A 22372-nucleotide genomic window follows, 5' to 3' on the forward strand; every position below is an offset into this window, starting at 1 on the left:
TGTCTAGATATACAATAGTATTGGATTCCAGTTATAACAACTTAAGATAATCCTCTCCAAAGAAGTACAATCTACAAAGTTTCAAGATGACAGCAATTATATATTTCAGTATAGTTTGAAAAATATATACAATAAATATATTATGTTTAAACAATAACAGCTGGATACGAGTACACTTTAAAATACAGTAATATTAATCAAAGAATCTTTTTGTATGGCGTATATAACTATATACATTTCTGAAAAGGATTGTGTTTTGTTCAACAGTAATTTCGTCTGTTCAAAATAAAATATGTTCTATGGATATAACATCTAAGTGTTGACAGTTTTCTAATATTTTTGTCATTTGGGAGACTGTCAAGCATGGCTCCGACATTTGAAAAATAAGTTGCTTGATGGAAACTTTGATGAACTCTATTATTACTTAATGACATTTCTGCTTCGAATTTTGGTAGCTAAATCATTTTCTATGTAAATATGAACCAATTAGATAATAAAAAAAGATATTTGCATCCAAACGTTTTTCTTAGGAATGGTGGAGCTCCGAGTAAAACGATTGAAGCTGTCTCACAACAGCGATCAAAAATGTCAAATAATATCGAAAAACCAATCGTTTTTACCAGAATTTTCACGTGTACCTTTTCTGATATATAGTCTCATTTGTCTGAAAGTTTCAAAGCCATTGTCCCGGAAGAATTCCAAATATATTCCTTTTCCATGTCTATGTCAGATATTTTTATTGACTGTACAATCGCTTGCAAATCTACTGTACAATCACTTGGAGCTTTCATACACAATCGATTGGCCAAGTTTTATTAAAAACATAGCATATGCATTTTATTGGTTGTTTCTTGTCTGTCCTATAATATTCATCTATGGATTTTGAAATGAAAATTAATTTATTACACACAGGGATAAAAAAAATGTCAAGCTAGTGCAGGGTCATGTCAGGTCACAGGCCGGACTCACCTGTTCAAGATTGTGTATTGCATGGTTGATTGCTGCTTTAGTGTCTAGTATTGATCATTCCAATCATACTCAAATAATTACAGAAATAGACAAATAAATGAAGAAAAAAGAAAAAGGAAAAATGGAAATACAATCTTTAAATTAAACACTTAATTCAGTATATGTATATATAAATAACTCGGTATACTCCCAGTCCGGGGTTATTTCAGGTCACGGTCCGGACTCGCCTAGTATTATTTCGTTGATTCTCGGATAAAAGTCTTTTGTTAATATTTCCGACGACAATTTGATAAGGAAAAAGTTAAATGAATAAAAATGAAATACATATTTCCATCAAATAAAGTGTGAAGTTTCATATCTCTATCGATGTCTACTAATATATAATAGAATACGCCGAGTCCGGGGTTACTTCAGGTCACCATCCGGACTCGCCTATTACATTTATTTTTTTCGTTAAATGTCGGATAAATATCTTATAACTTTCTTATGTATTACATGCTTGATCAAATGTCCCGTCAATATACTTTACGACAATAAACAGTTTACATACAGTTATTCGTCGTAATGCAATACACGCAGGTATAGTAAACTTCAAGCTAGTCCGGGGTCATGTCAGGTCACAGTCCGGACTCACCTGTTCAAGATTGTGTATTACATTGTTGAACGCCGCTTCAGTGTCGTTTATTGATTTTTCCGATGACAATCGAATAACTAAAGAAATAGAGAAATGAATAAAGGAAAAGTAAAAAGCAAAAAGGGAGAAAAAAAACTTTCAATTAAACAAATAATTTAGTATATTTATATACAATCCGTATACTCCTGGTCGGGGGTTATATCAGGTCACAGTCCGGACTCGCCTTATATTAATTTGTTGATTCTCGGGTAAACGTCTTTTATTAATAAGGAAAAAGTTGAATGAATAAAAATGAATAAGTTCGTCTCATCAAATAATTTGTGAAAGTTTTATATCTCTATCGATGTCTATAGTTTGCGAATACACCTAGTCCGTGTTACTTCAGGTCACCATCCGGACTCACAGAGTACAGTTTCTATTTTGTCTGCTGGTGTTTAACCATCTACCAGCCTCAATGGGTAATTTATGATTCGTCGTTCTAAATCTGCAAAATTCTACAAAACTAAATAAGCTTCAGAACAAAAATTATCTTTAAATACTTTGTAATTTACAGCTTTTGGTGATTCTTCTAACAGTAAGTGCCAATTCTGTTCAAATTGATCTTTAAGGTTTCTACTAACTGTAAGACGTAGCCAATTCAAATTAATATAAGTTTGTGAATTCCAAATATATGTTAACTTAAGCCACATTCATTCAAAATATTTTTCATGTTATCTAACCATACAAATTTATCTCCATTTACAAATGACAATTGAAAACATAAGTTATAGACAATTTTTTACAATTTTGACTCCTTTCCAGAAAGAATTTACCCCAGAATGATATCATTTTATTTTTTATGTCAATATCTAAAGCACAAGTTAAGGCTAAATTCGTAAATTTCGATAAATGTTTATGAAGAGGGAGAAATTAACCGTCATATACTATTTATAGAAGTAAGACATTAAGTCATAAGACAGAAAAGTCGCAATAATTTTAAAATCTATTTATACAGTTTCTTAGAGAAATATAAACACACCGGCGAATTATTTTTATTTATATATACTGTTACTTATTATATGACAGTAATCTTAAAAACAATCAAAGTGGTAAAAAACCCACAGTCCGGGTCCGGCGGCCAATCCGGGTCCGGAGTCCGGTCCGGTCCGGGTTTCAGTGCGTACCATTGCCGACTTTATTCATATGAGGCTGACTTTTTACAGATACTTCTCTGGCCCTTGGAAAATGAAATGAAGTTGGCCAGGGCCGTAACTAGCCTCTTCAAATAGTGAGGCAAATATGTTTGGCGTGGGGACTGGGGGCCGCTCAAGGCCCCCAGAAGCTCTGAGAAAAATAACGCAAAATCGTGCATTCTGAGCGTTTCCCGGACTCTTTCTAACATTGAAACGCAACTAATTTTTAGCTTTTTTTTCGACAATATTCTAGTCTGAAAGCAAAAACACAGATTCATTGTAATTTAAGACTTTAAGGTTTTATGGACAACATTAAAAGACCGATATGTAGGACAAAGCAAAATTCGTAATTCTCATAATCATTAATACCGGATCTGTCTGTCTGTTTTAGTCTTGTATTGTGCTTAGACTTTGGTGATATTTTTATGACTAGATTGGAATATAGTGACAGTGCAGTATTATGCTTTAAATACTAATACTGCTAAAGTCGACACTAGGGACCATCTTGACCCTGTTTTACGGTATTAATGATTATTCTATTGTTGAAGACCCTCCAGCAACTTTGACAAAATGATTGATCATTAGTATTTTTTTATACATTGACTTTGTGTTCGATTAGGTTTCGTGCACATTTACTGCATATTCCTTTGTTTTCTGTAAAAGGGTCTGAACATAACTTAATGCAAGTTTAACCCATCAATGGAAATGGTCATATGGCAATTCATTATTGCTTTTTTTCAAATTATTTGATACCGGAAAAATTGGTGACCTTACTTTATTTTAAACAATGTCCGCTATCTAGTTTTATCAACCAAAAGAAGCCAGTTGTGAATTCTTTGATATCAAATTCAATTCTCCATGCAGAAACGACCATTTTTTCTGTGTCTTGTATATTCTTAAAATATTTTTTTTCGCACAATATTTGGACATCGGTGGGCATGCACCATTGCAAAATTACACGTTTACAAATGAAAATCAACACTCAGACGATTGTCATAAAGTAGGACAATAAATGAGCAAAAGACAAACCCGGGACACAGAAGTTCAAACAATAGACCATCAACTCGGAAAACTAAAAGTAAAAAAAGAAACATGGATCACAAAAAAACATGCAGGGGCGACACCAGAGAGTGAACAGAACTTGCTTCTTGTTAGACACTTTTCGTGAAAACAATTTGATATTAAGACAATCTTTTGTTTCATTTTTTTTCTTTAAATTTCTAACATGAGGCATTTGCCTCATTTGCCTCACTGTAGTTACGGCCCTGTTGGCAGTATCGTTTAACTTAACTTCACTTTCCGCTATACAGATAATATTTTCTCATAATTAAACTAATTCAAATGTGAAGACTATATTGAACGTATCTACCCAATCGAAACTGATATAAAGGATACTGCAGACACGGTTAAGTTTCCCTCATTTATTGACTTACATCTAGTAGTTGACAATGAGGGTCGGTTGAAAACAAAACTTTACTTCAAAAGAGATGGTTTTGACTTCCTAAACTGTGAACTTTCCATTCCTATGTAGTACCATTCCAGCAGCGCCTGGATACAGAGTGTATATCTCTCAGTTGACACGATATTCCAGGGGTTGTAATCCCATGATGGTTTCATTGATAGGGGATCGATGTTTTCAAGGAAGTTATTAAACCAAGAGTTCCAAGTGGTGAAGTTGAAATCATCCCTTCATAAATTTACGGACGCCAAAGCCCATCTCGAGTTGGTTGGTCGTTACGGGATAACCGTTTCACAGTTGACTGTGGATATATTCTGGTTGTCGTAACTGCAATCCGGTCTTTTCACCGAAAGTGACCTACCCAATTTGACGTATCAGCGGTTTTGTACTAACACGAGCAACACGACTGCTGCCGGAGTTCGTCACCGATGTTACCCTTCCACAGCATCTAAAATTACCCGTAGTATTTTGGTGGGGTCCGTGTTGCTTTGACAAATGTAAAACATAGATTACTGCTTGTGTTTTAATTATGGGGATTATTATTCGGACAATTATTAGGTTTATTCGACCAGGTTTTCGGCTTAACTGCTCTATTAAAAGTTACAGATGAACAGATTAACCTGGCGTTAAAATGTGCTAGAATGTCTGTGCTAAATGATGTTTCATAGTATTTTCTTTTCGCTAAAACTTCTTGCAGCCAAGTAACAAATGTAAAATAACAAATATACCGAACTCCGAGCAAAATTCAAAACGGGAAGCTCGTAATCAAATGGCAAAATAAAACCGAGATCAAACACAACAAACGAATGGATAACAGTTGTTATATTCCTGACTTGGTACATGCATTTTCTTATTTTTGATGTTGTTTCAGACTTTTGGTGGCCTTTATAGCTTGCTGTTGGGTGAGAACCAAGGCTCCGTGTTGAAGACTTGAATACCGTACTTTGACCTATACTATTGAAGGTTTATTTTTACAAATTGTGTCTTGGATGTAGAGAGTTGTCTCATTGGCAGTCATATCTCATCTTAAATAAAAGCAAATTGGTCAAAATATTAAAGAATAAAAACTTAAATCCCAAACATATTGACAATGCAATAATATAAGAATATAAATAGAAACATATGTGTTCAGGCTATAATTCCTAATAATTCCGAAACTGAGAAACAAAAAGGGCCGAAACGAACATACCACATCTTCGATAAAAGCAAATTGGTCTAAATATTGAAGACAAAAAAACTTAAACCAAAATAATATTATAACAATACAACAATATAAATAAAAATGTAAGCGTTGGCTAACATCCCAGTATTCCGAAAATATAAACAAGGCCGAAAGTATTTTAAGGCCGGAATGTCATCTTTTAAACGCGGACGTAGACGAAAACACCAATTTTGTTACATTTTGAGATAATCCCCATAAGTCACCGGAAACTTCAGAAAATAAACATGGAATCGAGTAACGAATCGGCAGAAATCAACGGAGGGTAATCAACATAAATTGACATATCTAGTCTTAATTTTCCGCCTGAAATGTTTAAGTATAAACAGTTGTTATTAACCTTAAAATATGTGTATTATAACAGTGGTTTAAGTACAGAAATTGCTTGACTGTAAAGGGTACTCTGTTATATCAACTACAGCTTACACCAGACCAGTTTCATTTAAACAGCTGTATTATTTCTTGGTTTACTCTACAACAGGAATATATGTATATCGTTTCTCATGCCTACAGCTTAATTTTGGTGCAATCTGAAATTCCCTAGTCAACAATATACTTAATTGTGTAAATACATTTACATGTAGCTCTAATGATGGGGTTGGACCTTTATCGGGACGCCAGGATTGTCCATTTTTAAGTGCAGGATTTCAGGAACGATCTATATTATCTTTGGGATTTAGTTTAATTAAGACACAGGGTTGTATTTAGGTTTAAGTATTCTTGATTTTTATCTAACAGGACTTTAATGTTTGAAAAAAAATAGCGTTAGCTCCTGGTTTTTATAATAGTTCGTGCATGTTATTAGTGTTCTGTGTTGTGTTTGTGATGTGTGTACCTTTTGTACCTGTGTTTATTTGTTCTTCCATTGATAACTAGTTATGTTTTTTTTAATACGATTTTTTTTTATATTTGCACATCGTTTGTTCTATGAAGAAGATATGTTTTATTTCCATTAAATGGGCTCACAAGAGGTATAGCACAATATAAGACATTAATAAGTAAATAACACAAGAGACAACAATAATCTAGTATACCATTTATACATACATTTAGAAATGAAAAAGCAGTTTGAACATCATGAACTACTATTACACACATACAATGTACGTAAATACATATATTCCCTCGATCCTTCTCAGGTTCACACACAAATGAAAAAGATTCTAAATAAATTGGAAATGTATTGGATATTTAACTGTGGTTTTAAGTCTTTGGATTTTGCAATTTATAAATGTAAGTACATTCCACAGTAATTAATCTAGTATATCTTAGTATATATATTTGTTTAAAACACTATTTTTTAGCACTAAACCTGATGATTATTTTGCCGTTGTTAACAAACAATAATAATGTCCAACTGTTTCCCTTGTAGGTAACACATATTTTTTTTTTAAGGCTTTATGTAAATCATTATATTAAAGACATATACTTGTAACGATTTATACTGTAAATTTAGAAATTATTGTGAGTTTTTATTAATTGGAAAAAATGGGACAGGGTTATAATCGCAATAATTTAAACTCTTATTTTGAAATATTTTATATAGATTAAACAGGATTTTTCTCAATGTATTGCAAAAGTCAGGCAAAATCGTAATAAATAATGCACGCAAGAATTTCTGAGTGTACAGTAATTAATATGTTTTACTATTCTGAAGTTTACAATACATGTACATGTACATTATGTAACATACATAAACTGTAAAACATGCTTAATAGTTGAATACATATAAACATGTGATACATTTCTTTTTTTTTTTTTACAGAGAAAAAGAAAGTGATAAACTCCTTACTTCACAGAGTAGTACACAAAATGGACAAAGTCCTGCTGCCAAATCTCCTAAACAAAGCCCTCAAAACTTGGGAGTACAGAAGAAGGAAAACCTGACAGTGAGTTCAGCAAGCCATAGCTCCTTATCTAGGCCGTCAGATGTTCCAACACTCAGAGTTACTGAGGTAAATAATCTACAAAGTGTTGATGATGGTTACGTGTTTAACGACCTTGACTGGGTAAACATCCCTCGCAGGGTCGGTAATCCTACAAGTGTTATGACCATATCATTCATATTAACTAAATTTTGTAGATTAATTTTATAGAAATTGCAATTTAAACAACTTTTAATTTGCCCCTATTTTTTATAGGTCTTAAAAAAATAATTGATTGTACACATGTATCTTTTGAAGTTTAAGTGCTATAACGAAGTTGAACTGGGCTATAATATCTTTGTGGTGAGTACCTTTTGAATGTCTGGGCAATTTGTTTATGCTTAGGTTTCCAAAATGATTCAACTTATGTTCATGGACTTTAATATGATCATGATGATGGGTTACAGATAACATACATTTTTTTTTCTAATGTTCTATGTGAAACCCAATCTAACGATTATTTTCTAAATGGGTTTATAATAAAATGTTCTTGCATTCCTTATGCATGTTGTTTAATATTGGGAAATATGATTCCATATGCATGCCTTTTTTGAGGCAATCATGTTTTCGAAGTGCCATTTTCAACTGCAAAAGCTAAACCTGCTTTTTAAGTCAAATTTTCAAATTTTATATCCTGCTGTAAGATTTTATGCAATTTGCTGACTCCTACTTTTATGCCTTATTCAATGTTCTAGTTTATTTGTGCAATATAATTCCCCTTTGGATAGGAAGGGCTTATTTTGCATACATTGTACCTGGTCCAGCTGTTTATTGAAATCTGTTTATTATGCATTAATGCAAGGTTACTATTATGCATAGATGTCAGTTTACTATTATGCATAGATGCAAGGTTACTATTATGCAAAGATGTAAGGTTAAATACTAGTAATTATGCATAGATGCAAGGTGAACAATATATATTTCTAATTACATCCTGTTGTATATTTTACTTACATGTACATGTATTAAAATTTCAGTGTTGCCATTTGTATACCTATACCCAAGTGAGTTCTACATGTGTTTAACATGAGATTTGCAGTTACTAAAAAAGTATTAGCATTAATAGAACTACAGGAGATAATTATTGGTTTGATTTGTTATGAAAGAACCAAAAGTGATACACTTGGTTATTCTAATATTCAGTGGTTATTCTGAAATAGAGGTGATTTTAAGGTTCAATTTCAGACATGGGTCTACAAATTCAAGCCAGCAAATCAAATATGTACAAAATGTATTAAAGCAACTTCAGTAAAACTGGATTGATGGCAAAAACTAATATTGAACTTTTCACCTTGTACTTACAAAAACATTTGCTAGTCAGAGAAAAATATTAGACAATTTAAAGCGGAAGAAAACATTTTTACCCATCAAAAACCCAATAATGGAATGCAGTTAATAATGCCAACATTTGATTTTAAATTAATGAATTTCAAAATCAGCACAGAATTATTTCCAATTTTAATCTAAATACAACAGCAGAATTTATAAAAAAAAAATGATGTTTGGATATAGTATGTAATCACTATAATAGTACATCTTCTTTTGATCCATTTGTCTTGCCTTCAGGTAACTTATTTTCCTAGTGACTTATTTTTCTAAAGAAGTCTACTTTGAAGCAGCTAAAAATTTACTTTAAAAATGTTTGAATTACCTCCAGCCAGCCCCTTCTTATTAGAAATTAAAAAGAATAGTTTACCAATATGTTTAGCATAGTTTTCATTTTACTGACAACCTTTATGCAGTGGTCTTGTAAGCAATTTATAGTCATTATTTATAGTCATTATTTGTCTTCCAGCAATGTTCTGATCCATAATGTTCCCGATGGCCCAAGTCAGCTGTTTAACCATAACAATACAAGTGAAGTCATATTGTAGGGCACAAAATTTAACAGACATATTCATTTTGAAGTGAACAATACTAAATACATGGTTAATTCAGTGAGTATAGATTGGTCTATGAAGACATATGGCTAATGCTTGAGGTTGATCTTTTTCACTATAATATGAGTGGCTTAACTTTAGCAAATATCTATGATTGTAGAAAGATGTCATAATCAATGTGCAGTGAAACTTTTTTTAACCAATATATTTTAGGCATTTACACAACACCTAAAAATACCATTGAGATAGAAATAATAAAACATGGGTGTCTTAATATTTTTAATAACTTTTCAGGAGTTCTCCCAGCTTGAGTCGACAAAACTTTATAGTCAGAGCAAGTTGCCTAGAGTCTTAATTTAATAAGAAAGATCTCTATAGATAATTAATATTCAGGTTTACTTCTAAATGTAAATTATGAATATGAAAAAGAAGATGTGGTATAATTGCCAATGGCAATGAGAAAACTCTCCATAAGAGACCAAATGACACAGAAATTAACAACTATAGGTCACCATCAAGGTCTTTCAAGTTTTAATTTGATGGAAAAGGATGATTTTTATTTTGCATTTTTACCAGATACCCAATTGTTACCATTGAAAAGATATTTATGATACTCATGATAACCTTTCAAGCATCCCTTGTATATGGAGTGAAATATGTAGTGATATTAAGAATTCCAGAGCTTCAGAAGTTTCTTGGTTTAGAGCTAACATGAAAATACAAAGATGTGGTATGATTTCCAATGAGACAACTCCTCCCCAATTTTTTTCTCTCATAAAAATCAAAAGAAAATAAAGATAGAGAATGGAAATGGGAAATGCATCAAAGACACAACAACCAGATCAAAGAGCAATGAGTCTTCAACACAGCAAGAAAATCCAGCAACCAGAAGCAGGCTTCACCTGACCCCTAAACAAAATGTGTACTAGTTCAATGGAGACGCATGTCACTCCAAAACGTAAACTTCTACATATATTAAGTAGTTATAGGAAGATTAAGATCTTAATTCCTTAGATATAAACAATGTGCATCAAATTTTGAAAATTGATCGTCCTTGACTTATCATAAGACATAGAAGTGCTAACAGACAGATAGACTGAGTGATTACTATAGGGCACACAGTCTTTTAAGTCAGCAGATGCCTAAAAATGAATTAAACAGTCTTTAACCAGAATATTATTTTTGGCAAGTAAAGTTTTATTTTCCTAAATTTATACAATTTTCTTGTTTATGTTACTTGGTTATGAAAAGTTTCACTGTATTTTTAAGTAGAAAGATATCTTTAAGTATATACAATGTGTTTAATGTGCTATAGTTTAGGTTAATAGGAATTAAATTTAAAAACATAAAAGTTTGCATAGATAGTTGAATAATGCATCTTTGAGCTTGCATTATATAAGAATAGTGATCTTAAGAGAAAGTGCTAATAACTTGTATGAATGAGCATGATTTATGTCTTATTATGTAAGATAAGTATAGTAATAACTATTTTATTTCATTGGTTACTACAGTCAGGTGAAATTTTATGGTTACAGTGCTATTACATGATCATTCCTATACAAATCATTAAGGTAGATCAATAAAGTGCTGTTGACAATATAAATATTTTACAGTCAAAACCTTACATACGTTAACCATTTTTTGCAAGTGGTGATATACACATGAATTTTATCAAGAACTTTTAAAGTGACTGTCAGGTTACTTAACCTCATATTTTATACCAAAGTTCTACCTGATCAATTTTAATTTCAACACCTGATCATTTTACAACAATCTAAATAGTTCAGAAAGGCTTTACAAATGGTTCAAAAATATGTAAAAAAAAAATACTGTTTTGGTTGTAAAATAGGCTATTGTGTTTGTTCTTATATCACTGGTTTGGCTTCATGATACATTGGATCTCTTAAACTATTTTAAATAGTCTTGAAAAAAACCCCACATAAAGTATTTGTCTTTATTATCAGTTATATAACATGTATGGGGATTAAGCTATAAAAGGGTTTAACACTATTGTAATGTGCAATAAAGAAGTAATTAATGACATCATTGAAAAGATCACACCTTGCATATCCTTGTAAATAAAATTCTTTTGTACAAGTCACTTTTTGTCGGGGAAGATTGGAATTATGAAGAAATATAAAAAGAATACAGCTAATGAGAGGACAGGGAATTCTTACATTGTTAAAAAAAATGCTTCATCAATGTGATAAGGATGTTATATCATTTGAACAAGAGACAAACAACTCTGCTGAGGTAAAGTCAATTATTTTATAAGTTTTTCATTGTAAATAAACTTTTTGGGCAGTTTGGTATGGGATAGGATTTATTTAAGTTCTGAGAAGCTTAGCTAATACGTTTTTCTCAATATTTTAATAAATGTAATGGTAAGTACTGTTTGTAATTACAATATTGGTGGTCATAAGGTTCTCAGTACCTTATATTAATAGCTTTTGAATGACAAAACTTGAGCAAGAGTTACTTCCCATATTTTTGCCCTGTTGTAGGGTTGAATGCTCTAATTCCTTCATAAATCCACCTACTTCAAGTCTTCAACTTGAAATACTGATCACTAGACTTTAGAAAAAGTTTTTTTTTTAACAATTTTTATTTCTTCGAGTCTTGCTTAATTCATCACTAACGATCTAGTAAAGATCTCTTATCAGATTTGTGTGTATCAGATGTTTTAATTTGAATAGTTAGATAAGAAGAAAGTCAACTGTTTATCCCTCCTAAATGGTGGTCAAGGGAAGTAACTCAATCTCAAGTTAAATTCAAGACCTATCTATTACCGTATATTGATATAAGGGACGACATCAAAAGTTCAATGTAGGATAAAAAACTTAATTCACATAGTTTTTTCGCTGACCCCCCTACCCCCCTTCTTAACTTAATTTGGGAAAAATTGATTTACCTATAAGGATATATGTAAAATCGATTTTAGATTAACAAAACTTGCAGCAATGTTGACCCCCCCACCCCCAAACTATTCGATTTAAGTTTTTTATCCTACATCGATCTTTTGATGTCGTCCCTAACTACACATTCAAATGTGTTGATATAAGTTTCTTTATTTTATTTGAGAATAGAAAGAAAGTAATTGAATAATCATGTATCTATTTACAGGATCCAGCTGACAGTGAGAAGACTTCCATCAAGAGGAGAATATTGAAGGTTGCCGTAACAATCATGTTTCTTGTCATGGCAGTTGGTGTGATTGTAATATGGTCGTTACACGATGGTGGAAAGGAAAATAAACAAGCCAAGTTCGTCTTCTTTCATGCTGATGATCTGTATTTGAAAATGGATACTGGACATGAAGACCAAACATCTCTTGCAGGGAGTATTGGTGGAGATCTATTTGTTGTACCTGGTTCTGATGAAAGGGGGATAGATAAATGCAAAAGTGATGCAAAATGGTGTTTCACATGGAAAGAGAAAACAATTTTGACAGTAGATTATGTTAAAAGAGAGTCATTGGGATGTATGGATATTTCATGGCAAAATATAACATCTATTTTCCCTACCGATTGTTATGAATTGAAAATGGGATATTGGTTTGGAATGGGTGGTAAAGAAAAATGGATTGCAAATAACAATCCGTTGACTGAGGACTATTATCTCCCTGGCTATGATAAACAACATGGAAATGTTTATGAATTTTATTTACTTTCATCATATGGAACATCCTTTTACATTGTTAGCGAAGATCCATTTCGGTTACGGCTTAATGAATCAGACGACACTAAGTTATGTATATCACCTGTACCAGTTGGCCCACGGATGCACACTTCACTTGAATACTCTATATGTCAAGGTGACTCGATTCAGAATACACATACTGGTGCATCAATGATGTCACATAGACAGTCCACAGGGTCAAATAAAGTCAATATAACACCATATGAAAGATTTTCATGGAGTGTTGGAAATGTTGATGAACTCTTGAATGTAACAAAAGTAACAGATTTTATGGAGAAATTAAAAAAGAGAGGTTTCCAATGTGGAGAAATTGAAATTGATTACAAGTGGGAAACATTTGAAGGAGACTTTGAGTTTGATTCCAATATTAAGAATACCTTGAATACCTTGAAGAACCATGACTGTCAATTTATCTTACCCATATCTCCTGTTGTGTCCTATATGTCAAAGATGTTTGACTATGGAGTTAAAAATGAATTATTTGTCAAAGATATGTATCAGAACACACTTAGACTGTATAGTTATGGCGACATACAAGGAGCATTGTTAGACATGTCAGCTAAAAACACTAGAGATATCATGAAAGAAAAGTTAAAAAATCTGGCAAACATTATTAATATTTCAAGCTTTAAACTGAAAAAGGTTCCGGTTTCTGTTCATACTTCTGCAGGGGATGGAGGACGATTCTCTGTAAGCGGAATTTTTCGAGGCTGGATTAATGCTATTGAAAGTCTAGGAAAGATACATATACTTGAAAATGTTTATCGAGCTCAAGATAAGTCAGTACTTATTGAAGTAGGGAGTAGTATAAGCCTTAATACTAACAACCAATCATGTCTCTCCAATCCTTTTCCTACGGTGTTTACATTAGGTATTGACGGATATCCTTATCTTTTGTCAACTGTGTCTAAGAACAACTTGACCTCAGACCTTTTTATTCGATGGTTACAGTATTCTGCATTTTTCACTGGACTGACTTTACCCTCAGACACACTTTTTATGAGGAATGGAACAAGGCCTTTTGTTACTAAAGTGAAAAAGTTTCGTGACGGATTTGTATCCCAGATAATACGATCTCTACAGCCTGATGTGTCGCCCAGTCGGCCTATCTTACTGCCTTTATGGTGGCATTATTCAAGCGACAAGAAGGTCTTTGGGATAGAAGATCAGTTTTTATTCAATGAAACAATTCTGATAGCTCCAGTGTTTTGTGCCGGGCAAACGACGAGAGATATTTATCTTCCAGCGATAGATGGGATCTGGTCACATCAACCAACAGGCAAAAATTATAATGGAAACAAATGGATTAGAAATTTCAATGTTGGTTTAGATGAAATTCATTACTTCAAAGCAAAAAATGTGTATTGATCAAAGGTTAAAGATATATGCAAATAATTTAATTTTGGATGTAACACGTCTTCTGATTGGCTGACGTTATTTTGTTATGAGCCCATAGACATAATTTAGTCATGTGACCGTGACGTCATCAACGTTTTTTCATCGTTTTCTATGGTTTAAAATGCAATTTAGAATTAAATTATAAGAAATGACTGTAATATTTTTTCTGTCTATTCGAAATAACATAAAAAATGTGGTGCACACTGTTAATAACCCGCTACGCGTGTTATTCAGTGTGCACCACATTTTTTATGTTATTTCTTCATAGACAGAAAAAATATTAGTCATTCCTTAAATATTTAAATAAAAAAGCTCAACTTTTATAAAAGCTTGTTTGTATTGATCATAGAGGTGGCACGTTATACAAAAGTTTCATTGAATGAGTGCATCATTATTATGTTGATATTATCTTGTGACTAATGTAATTTGGGGTTCAGTAAGGCTACAGTAATTGGATGATTTTTTTATAATCATGATACAAAAACAAAAAATAGGATACATCAGCTAAATGTTGCTGAGTTCTTGAAAAAGTGGTGGTCTGAAGGTTTTGACCACCAAATTTTTTGTTAAGGACCGACACACTTTTATTAATTTGCAAAGAAATAATAGTGAGGACCAGAAGATTTTGTTCATGGACCACTATGTAAAAAAAAAAAAATCAAAAACTCTGATATAGTATTGTAAAATTATTTTATTAGAAGGTTGGGAAAAGGACTGCCCATTTTTGGTCTTCTTCTTCATTAACTGAATGGAATTATTTCAAGTCTTTTATTTTGATACAATATTTTGATTCAATATTTTGAGTAATCATTTTCCTATCTGTATTGATGTCTGTATTCCTATAGTTCCCATTAATTTTCAAGAAGATTTTTAATGCAGTGTTGAGTCCATGCCGATTTTATGTCAAGACCAGTTGACAAAAATGTAGGATATCATAATCTATCATGATTATCATGTATAACAATTATTGCAACGGACATTAAGGATTATATTTGACAGTTGTATATATATATAAGGGTATGGTAAAATTATGTAGGAGTTTATCAAACCTTTTTACTGTTTGGTAACCATCTATAAGTAGTTTATAACATTGTAATTATTTTTTGTTGCTTTTTATTGTTTGAATCAATTAGATTTGTAATTTTAGTACTAAACATGTTTTTTACATTGTTTATGTTGAACAGTTCCACATTTATTATTCATATATTACATTCTTTTTTGTACAATTTTATTCAAGTTGATTGAAATAATATCTTGAATTTGAAGAAGTGTTTTGTATAAATTTACAGGTTTTGACATTATAAAGTAGTATTTGTTATAAAGTGAGGTGATTTTTTATCCAACTTTAGGTGTACATGTATTGTTATTGTTATATATATTGTCTAGTCAATTTGTATACAAATGTCAATATAAAGTATTAATATAATCAATTAAAAAACAAATTAAATATTTATGAAAATAATATCCTATTTCGAAGAGAAATGAAAATTATATATGTGAATAATATAGTCATATTTTTGCGAGTATGTTTTACTAATGTATTAAACAATTTGTAAGAACTTCCTGTGAATTAGTTGTAAGTGTTGCTGTCCACCTATAGCAGTTCATTAAAAATTCTAACTAAATTACAATTAATTACATCAAACAAACTGTTAGACTGGTCAGAAATCTTAAAACAAATGCTATTGAAGATCCTAAAATCAAGTCACATACTTATTAAGTGCAAGGTGATAAAATAAGCATACTGGTACTTGAAGTTAAACATGTAAAATTCTTTTGAAGTTACAATATGTTGTTTATCAGTTTCCAAGGGGAGATACTATATTTTTTCTGTGTGTACGAAATATACAAATTGTATTATTGATCAGCTTAATCCATGTGCAAATGTACATGTACTTATAAGTACAGAAAAGAGATGCAAGAAAATATCTATAACTCAGAACTTGACAACAAAAGTAAACCTAGGGCATTTAACAGTCCTGATTATTAATATATAAGTGTCACACTGTATAATAAACCTTACAAAAATGGACTTGGGCCAATTTAGAGCTTAACATCTTCTACAGGCACATGTGATATTGTTGACAATATGCTGACCTCTGAATTGGTCAAGACCATTAAATCCAGCATCCATAAAAAAATATAAAATCAATTGGTACCCACCAAGATAAACTATTACAGCAAGTATTTATAAATATAATTCATGTGTCCTTTTATAAAAAAAATGTGTTAGAAGTAGGGAATAGTCAGTGATATATAACAACAGGCCACAGCAGTAGTTCAATATGTGTTTGTAAAAAAAAATGACAATTTTAAGTAATATGTGATACTAATTATTATTAAATTATTTTGTGTCAAGTTGTATATAATCATAATTAATTATTTATTCTTTTTTCTTCTTCTCAAAAATGATGATTTTTCTTAAAAGCTTGTTTCCTTTTTACATGGTATATTAGATTTATAATATAAGCTTCTCACATTTTAACACAAGTAAATAGTTTATTTCTAATTGAATGTTATTTAAGGAAGCTGGCTTGTCATGTTTTTGATATATTGTCAGATTTTCCGAATCCTCTGGTTTTATCCATTTGAATGCCTTTAAAAAAATTGCCCGGTAACCCCCATTTTTCTTTTTGTAAATCTTTTACATGTATAATGATAAGCCATCTGTAAAAGTCTTATAAAATTTTAATTACTTTTTAATAGTTTTTGAGAACTTAAACTTGTCAATGATAAAGCTAAGAAAAGTCAAGAGAGAATAGTTTCCCGCCAAAATTTCAATGGCTAATATTTCGAAAACAAGCACCGTGACCTATATTTTTTTTTTTGCTCTTTGGATTCCTTTATTTATCCCTATCAATATAAACTAGTGTTTTGAAAAGTTAATTACTTTGAAACTGAGTTCTAAGCGAACTCCCTTAATAGCAGATATCTTATAATACTGTAATGAAATATATCCAATAAAAATCTTATGGTATTCTGTAATCAAGATGTAGTCATTTCTAGCTCAATTTATTTAAACTGCTCAATAGAATGATAAGTAAATGTGATGGGTGCATCACATGATTTTATTTACAGAATTTGTCTCAAACAACCCAATCAAAATTGGTAAGGCCAGCAATAAAACATTTTTTGTTTCTTCTTTTACAAGCACTTTCTATAGGTAGTTTGATAGGCATCAATTTAAATTGTGAAAGAATCAGTCAACAATATCAATATTAATCTTAGGTTTATTCAAACTACTTATTTCAGAATTAATAGGATGAAAACAAAATCTGTTGAAAATTACTTTAAAGGTAATCTACAAAGGAGAAGTAGTAATATTTACTTTTGGTCTTTTTTTTTATATTGGAAAATTGGAAAATGAGCTTAATTTGTGTTTCTCAATTGTGTAAATCATGTTTTTTAAAAAAAATTTTTTGTATCCTTTTATTTTTTTTGGAGGGAAGCAGAACTTAAAAGTAATGATGACTTTTCTGATGTTTTTTTTTGTGTTAACAATTTATGATGAAATAATTATTTGATATTTCATACTTGTGTATATTTTGAAGAACTCTTGATATTTTATTACATGTATGCAGGGTCTCAATGTTTTGTCTAACATATAACCATATTTTGTTTTTGAGTTTAAACTAAAATATTAATATAACTTCTTGTAGAATGCATCAGAGAATTTGATTAATAGTGAACAACTATGTAATGGTTTGAAGATTTTAATACATAATCAATCAGTATAAAAAAAATCAAAACATAGAAAATTTATAGAAAAAAGAATTGTTGGTTGTTTTTTTTGGTTGAAGTTCATGTAGTCAAGTTACATATTACAAGGATTGATTTGATGAACCCCTTATCATTATACTTGCTGCAGCTGATAAAATTATACAAAGTAAATCATATAATGTATCTTTATCTTTCCCAGGTTGGAATATATTTTCTGCATGAAAAAAATCTTTTTTCTCTTAGGTTATATCCATATTTTGTAAAACATATGGTTTGACAAAAACAAATTCTACTGAATCAATGCTTATACACTGAAAGTTAGTTTGTATGATTATTTCAGTTCTCTTTTTAATTTAAACATGTACATTCCTATTTCATATGTGATTCTTTAGGTGTCCTAGTGGGTTCAGTTATAACATAAAAAGACTTACTAGTATAAAGTATATACAATCTATGTTACTCTTATTGGTTATGAAATCCTTACAAATTTAGCATGCATTAATCATGGCTTCAATTTTCTGTTTCTGATTTCAAATAAGATTTTTGATAGCAAATATTTATATTATCATGTTTTTATATACCCTTTTCTCAGAAAATTGAATGAAAGGTGAACACTATTTGATTTGTGATATAATTTAAAGAAGAATATGAACATATTTTCCTTCGGGTCTTAATTGTTTTGGTTTTTGTCGCACCTCAAATTAAGTAGGAGAGGCCAAACTTAGGCTTGCTGTTTCTGGTAGACTTGTGAACACAATTTGTAAAAAAATTGTGATAATATTAGTTTTGGGTAACCACATATGGGTAAGTAAATGATATTTGGCTGGCCGTTGTATTTATATTTCATTGGTCATCTCATTAGGCACTGACCACTCTGGATTGCTCCATTGACTTTGAAACTTGCATAGTTTATGTGTTAAAATCTGTTTTAAGGGAAACCTATAATGGTATGTTAATGATGTTGTTTAGTAAGCAGTCCAATTAACCTTTGTACATCTTAATTCCATGGATATTATTTGGCACCTTCCCATAGTCAAGCTCGACTGTCTTTAAAACTCTGCATATCTTACCTTCTAAAGTGTTGCCATTCATATTAAAACATTTGCAATATGCTATCAAAATTAAATATAGGCAAGACATATCTGTGTCAACAACTTAATATAAAGTATATGGCTTTTGTTTGGAAATAAAACCTAAATATATGTAAAACCCTCCATATTTTTTTACAAATACATTTAGTGATTAGATTTTTGTAGTGTAGGTTTTGATACACAAGTACAAAAAATGTATAGTTGCACAGTGTTATTTTTGTGCCAATGGGTTCATGATCAAATTGTCACTTTTCCAGCTGTGAAATCCTGTTTGTCTACTTATTATGTTTTTTTATAAACATTTTGTAATTACTTGTTATGGTTTGTTGATGTTTTGATATTAAAGAAAGTAGCTTTGAATTCTGTTATTTCTTTATTATGAATCAATTTGTCAATGTGGCTGTCCATATATTTCTTGTAAATTCTTTCTCTCTTACATCTCTCAGTAGGTTGTGATTAAATTTATTTGAACCCCTTATATCAACCATATTTATAATTTAAACACCAGTTCAGACTGAAAATTTTAATGGGAGGTATGCCCCTTATGAATATAAATTATGTGAAAATCCTCATAACTCGAGTTTTGTCAATGATTTTAGGTATGACCTTGGTTTCTAGAAGATTGACTGCAGGTACTACATATACTTGTTTCCTCATTGATCATGTAACATCTATGCACATTATTTAAAAAATAGAAGATGTGGTATGATTGTGAATGAAACCCGAAACCAAATGATGTGGATGTTAGCAGTTATATGTCACCCTACACACTTTAACCATCAACAAATCCAATACTGTATAGTAAGCAAAAAAGGGCTATAACATGACAAAATGTATAATTAACCAGAAAACCAACTGCTTAATTAGTGCTGTAAAACTAATGTATGGTTATGCTGCTATTTATAATCAAATGAGATGGCCGACTCACAGAATTGATGGTGCTTTGATTTTAATCATGCTTATGATGAAAGTCTCAGGGTGTGAGACAGAGAAATGCAATCTTGCAGCAGCAATATGAAATTCTCACTTATGAGTAATAGAATAATTTTATTTGGTACATGGGATCTTTGCAAAGTCTACATGTCCATCAGACAGAGATCTCAACCTCATTTCATTGATGAATGATCAAGTTTATTTTTTTAACATGAGGTCTGCTTAGCAGTAGCCCAACTCAATTTAATCTAGATATATTGTTAGGTATACATGTATGAATGTATGTTGGTCATGTTTAATCTAACCTTGACCTCATTTGCATGCTTCTTTAGTCAATATTATATATTTGTGGTTCAGTCTGTTACACTAAAACTATGAATAATAGATCAACTGTTATCAGTGTATGGAATGATTGTACATATCTGTCTAGCAGGGTTCATCTTACCGTGACCTCATTTTCATGGTTTATTCAACTTCATTGTCTAATGTTGATTTTACATGGTTAAATATGTTTCTCAAAATACCTAGTAGTCAATTATTTTTGGTTTGTGGAATGATTGGCAGGTGTACATGTCTGTCTGGCAGTATTCATCTGATCTTGAACTCATTTGCATATACCTGATTCATTGATAATGTCAAGTTTGCGATTCTTGTATAGTGCCTAACAAGATTTTGTGAGGGAATTCGATGTTTGCTATACCACTGTTCAATTAAACGCACTTTATGACAATACTACTATACCAATTGTAATGAAAATGTTTGCAGTGTTTTGAGAAATGATTTTACTTTGTAGTCACGTATTGTTTGTGAAACATTTTATGTTTTAAAAGGACGAATTTTCTGTATAAAGTCAATAATTATGTGGACTTTTGAAGCCCAAACTTTGTATTGCCTTAAATACATACATGAAAGTTCCGAAAACTGTACCAACACACAACGACATGTTTAGGCAGCAACCATTTGATTTTCTGGGGGGGGCTATGGTTTTTTTTGGAAAAAAAAGTTTGTTTCCAGTTTTTGGAGAAAAAAATAATTTGTTTTTGATTCTGAGAAAAAAAAATTGTTTGTTTCACCCTCAGCTGCCACTATATGTAATGCTAAAATTGAAAGAAAAAAATTGCTTTCGACTTGTTGCGAAAAAAATTTGTCCAGAAAAAAAAACCATAGCCCCCCCCCAGAAAATCAAATGGTTGCTGCCTTATGAAATGATAGCAAAACTTTGGTTTGACAAATTTTTGTTCGTTATTGCAAAAAAATAAACTTTGAATATCTTACATTTTCTCCCTACCCAGTTTACCCCTATTACTTATTCTGATGTGGACCGGTCATTGTTATTGAAAATTACGGAATTTGATTGGATTAAATTATTACTAGTTTACCTTCAAACTGTTTATGCTTTTCGTACATGACTATTGGTTAAATCAGAACGTGCATGAATGTGACAGTAAGTAAAATGACCTTCAAACTGGACACTGGATGAGTCCATGTTATGTTTTATCAATGGAAGTATAGGTACGGAAGGTAAGAATTGCCAATTCTCCTATTTTCACAATTTTCTCCAAATACACAGTAGATAGATTATTTTTTAATAGGCAATTGCGGAGAAAAACAGAAAAAAGTTTAGAAATAAGAAGTTTTATTCCAATCAACAAGTCATTTTTCGAAGAATAATGCCAGCATACATTTTACGCACGGCTACGCCAGGTAAACATATTATAATCTTACAAAAAAAATATCATTTTTCAGTCTCATAGGAACATACTAATTACAATAAATCCCAAACTAAAGAAGTCATTATATAACGTCAAAATATGTCCGATCTACCTATGTTTGGACCCAAAAAGTCAACACGATCGTTTTAAGGTCAATTTCGTCTACCTCACAAAATCTTATTAGGCACTATAGTAAAATCTTTATCTGAAAGATTTTGACCATGATATCAATTATTATGAGTGAAGTGTGTGTGGACTCTTGTTTTTGTTGTAATCATATGCATTATTGTTTGAATTTCAATCATACATGTACATATATCTATATGTATTGGGTTACAGGTAGCTTTATAAATTCTCATGATGTATAAATAGAAGAATATGTGGGAACAAATTTGAAGAAACTAGATCTTCAATATAAGATCACCAAAAATGGACATTAAACATGTATTTGCCAAATGCATTCAATGTCAAGTTAACTGATGTGCCTAACTAAAAACCTAAAGGAAGGAAAACAATAACCACAATAAGTCTTCAGGGTAGAAGAACAGGTCTTCTCTATAA

At 31.1% G+C, this 22372-nt stretch overlaps 1 protein-coding gene across 4 annotated transcripts; it reads left to right on the plus strand.

Moving 5' to 3' along the window:
• The first annotated feature begins 5652 nt into the window (after positions 1–5652).
• Positions 5653–19526, plus strand: LOC143071476 (myogenesis-regulating glycosidase-like). 4 transcript variants are annotated; one of them, XM_076245792.1, is made up of 4 exons: positions 5653–5718; positions 7219–7408; positions 9287–9315; positions 12382–12473. In XM_076245792.1, the coding sequence occupies exons 1-3, from the start codon at positions 5681–5683 to the stop codon at positions 9287–9289; spliced, it is 231 nt and encodes a 76-aa protein (XP_076101907.1). In that variant the 5' UTR covers positions 5653–5680; the 3' UTR covers positions 9290–9315; positions 12382–12473. The 4 variants fall into 4 exon arrangements, with proteins under 4 accessions (XP_076101907.1, XP_076101904.1, XP_076101906.1 ...); XM_076245789.1 differs by having other exon boundaries at positions 5688–5772; positions 9253–9315; positions 12382–19526; XM_076245791.1 differs by lacking the exon at positions 5653–5718 and having other exon boundaries at positions 7293–7408; positions 12382–19526.
• The last annotated feature ends 2846 nt before the right edge of the window (positions 19527–22372 follow it).

This window comes from Mytilus galloprovincialis, chromosome 4 (assembly GCF_965363235.1).
Source record: "Mytilus galloprovincialis chromosome 4, xbMytGall1.hap1.1, whole genome shotgun sequence".
Lineage (NCBI taxonomy): Eukaryota > Metazoa > Mollusca > Bivalvia > Mytilida > Mytilidae > Mytilus > Mytilus galloprovincialis.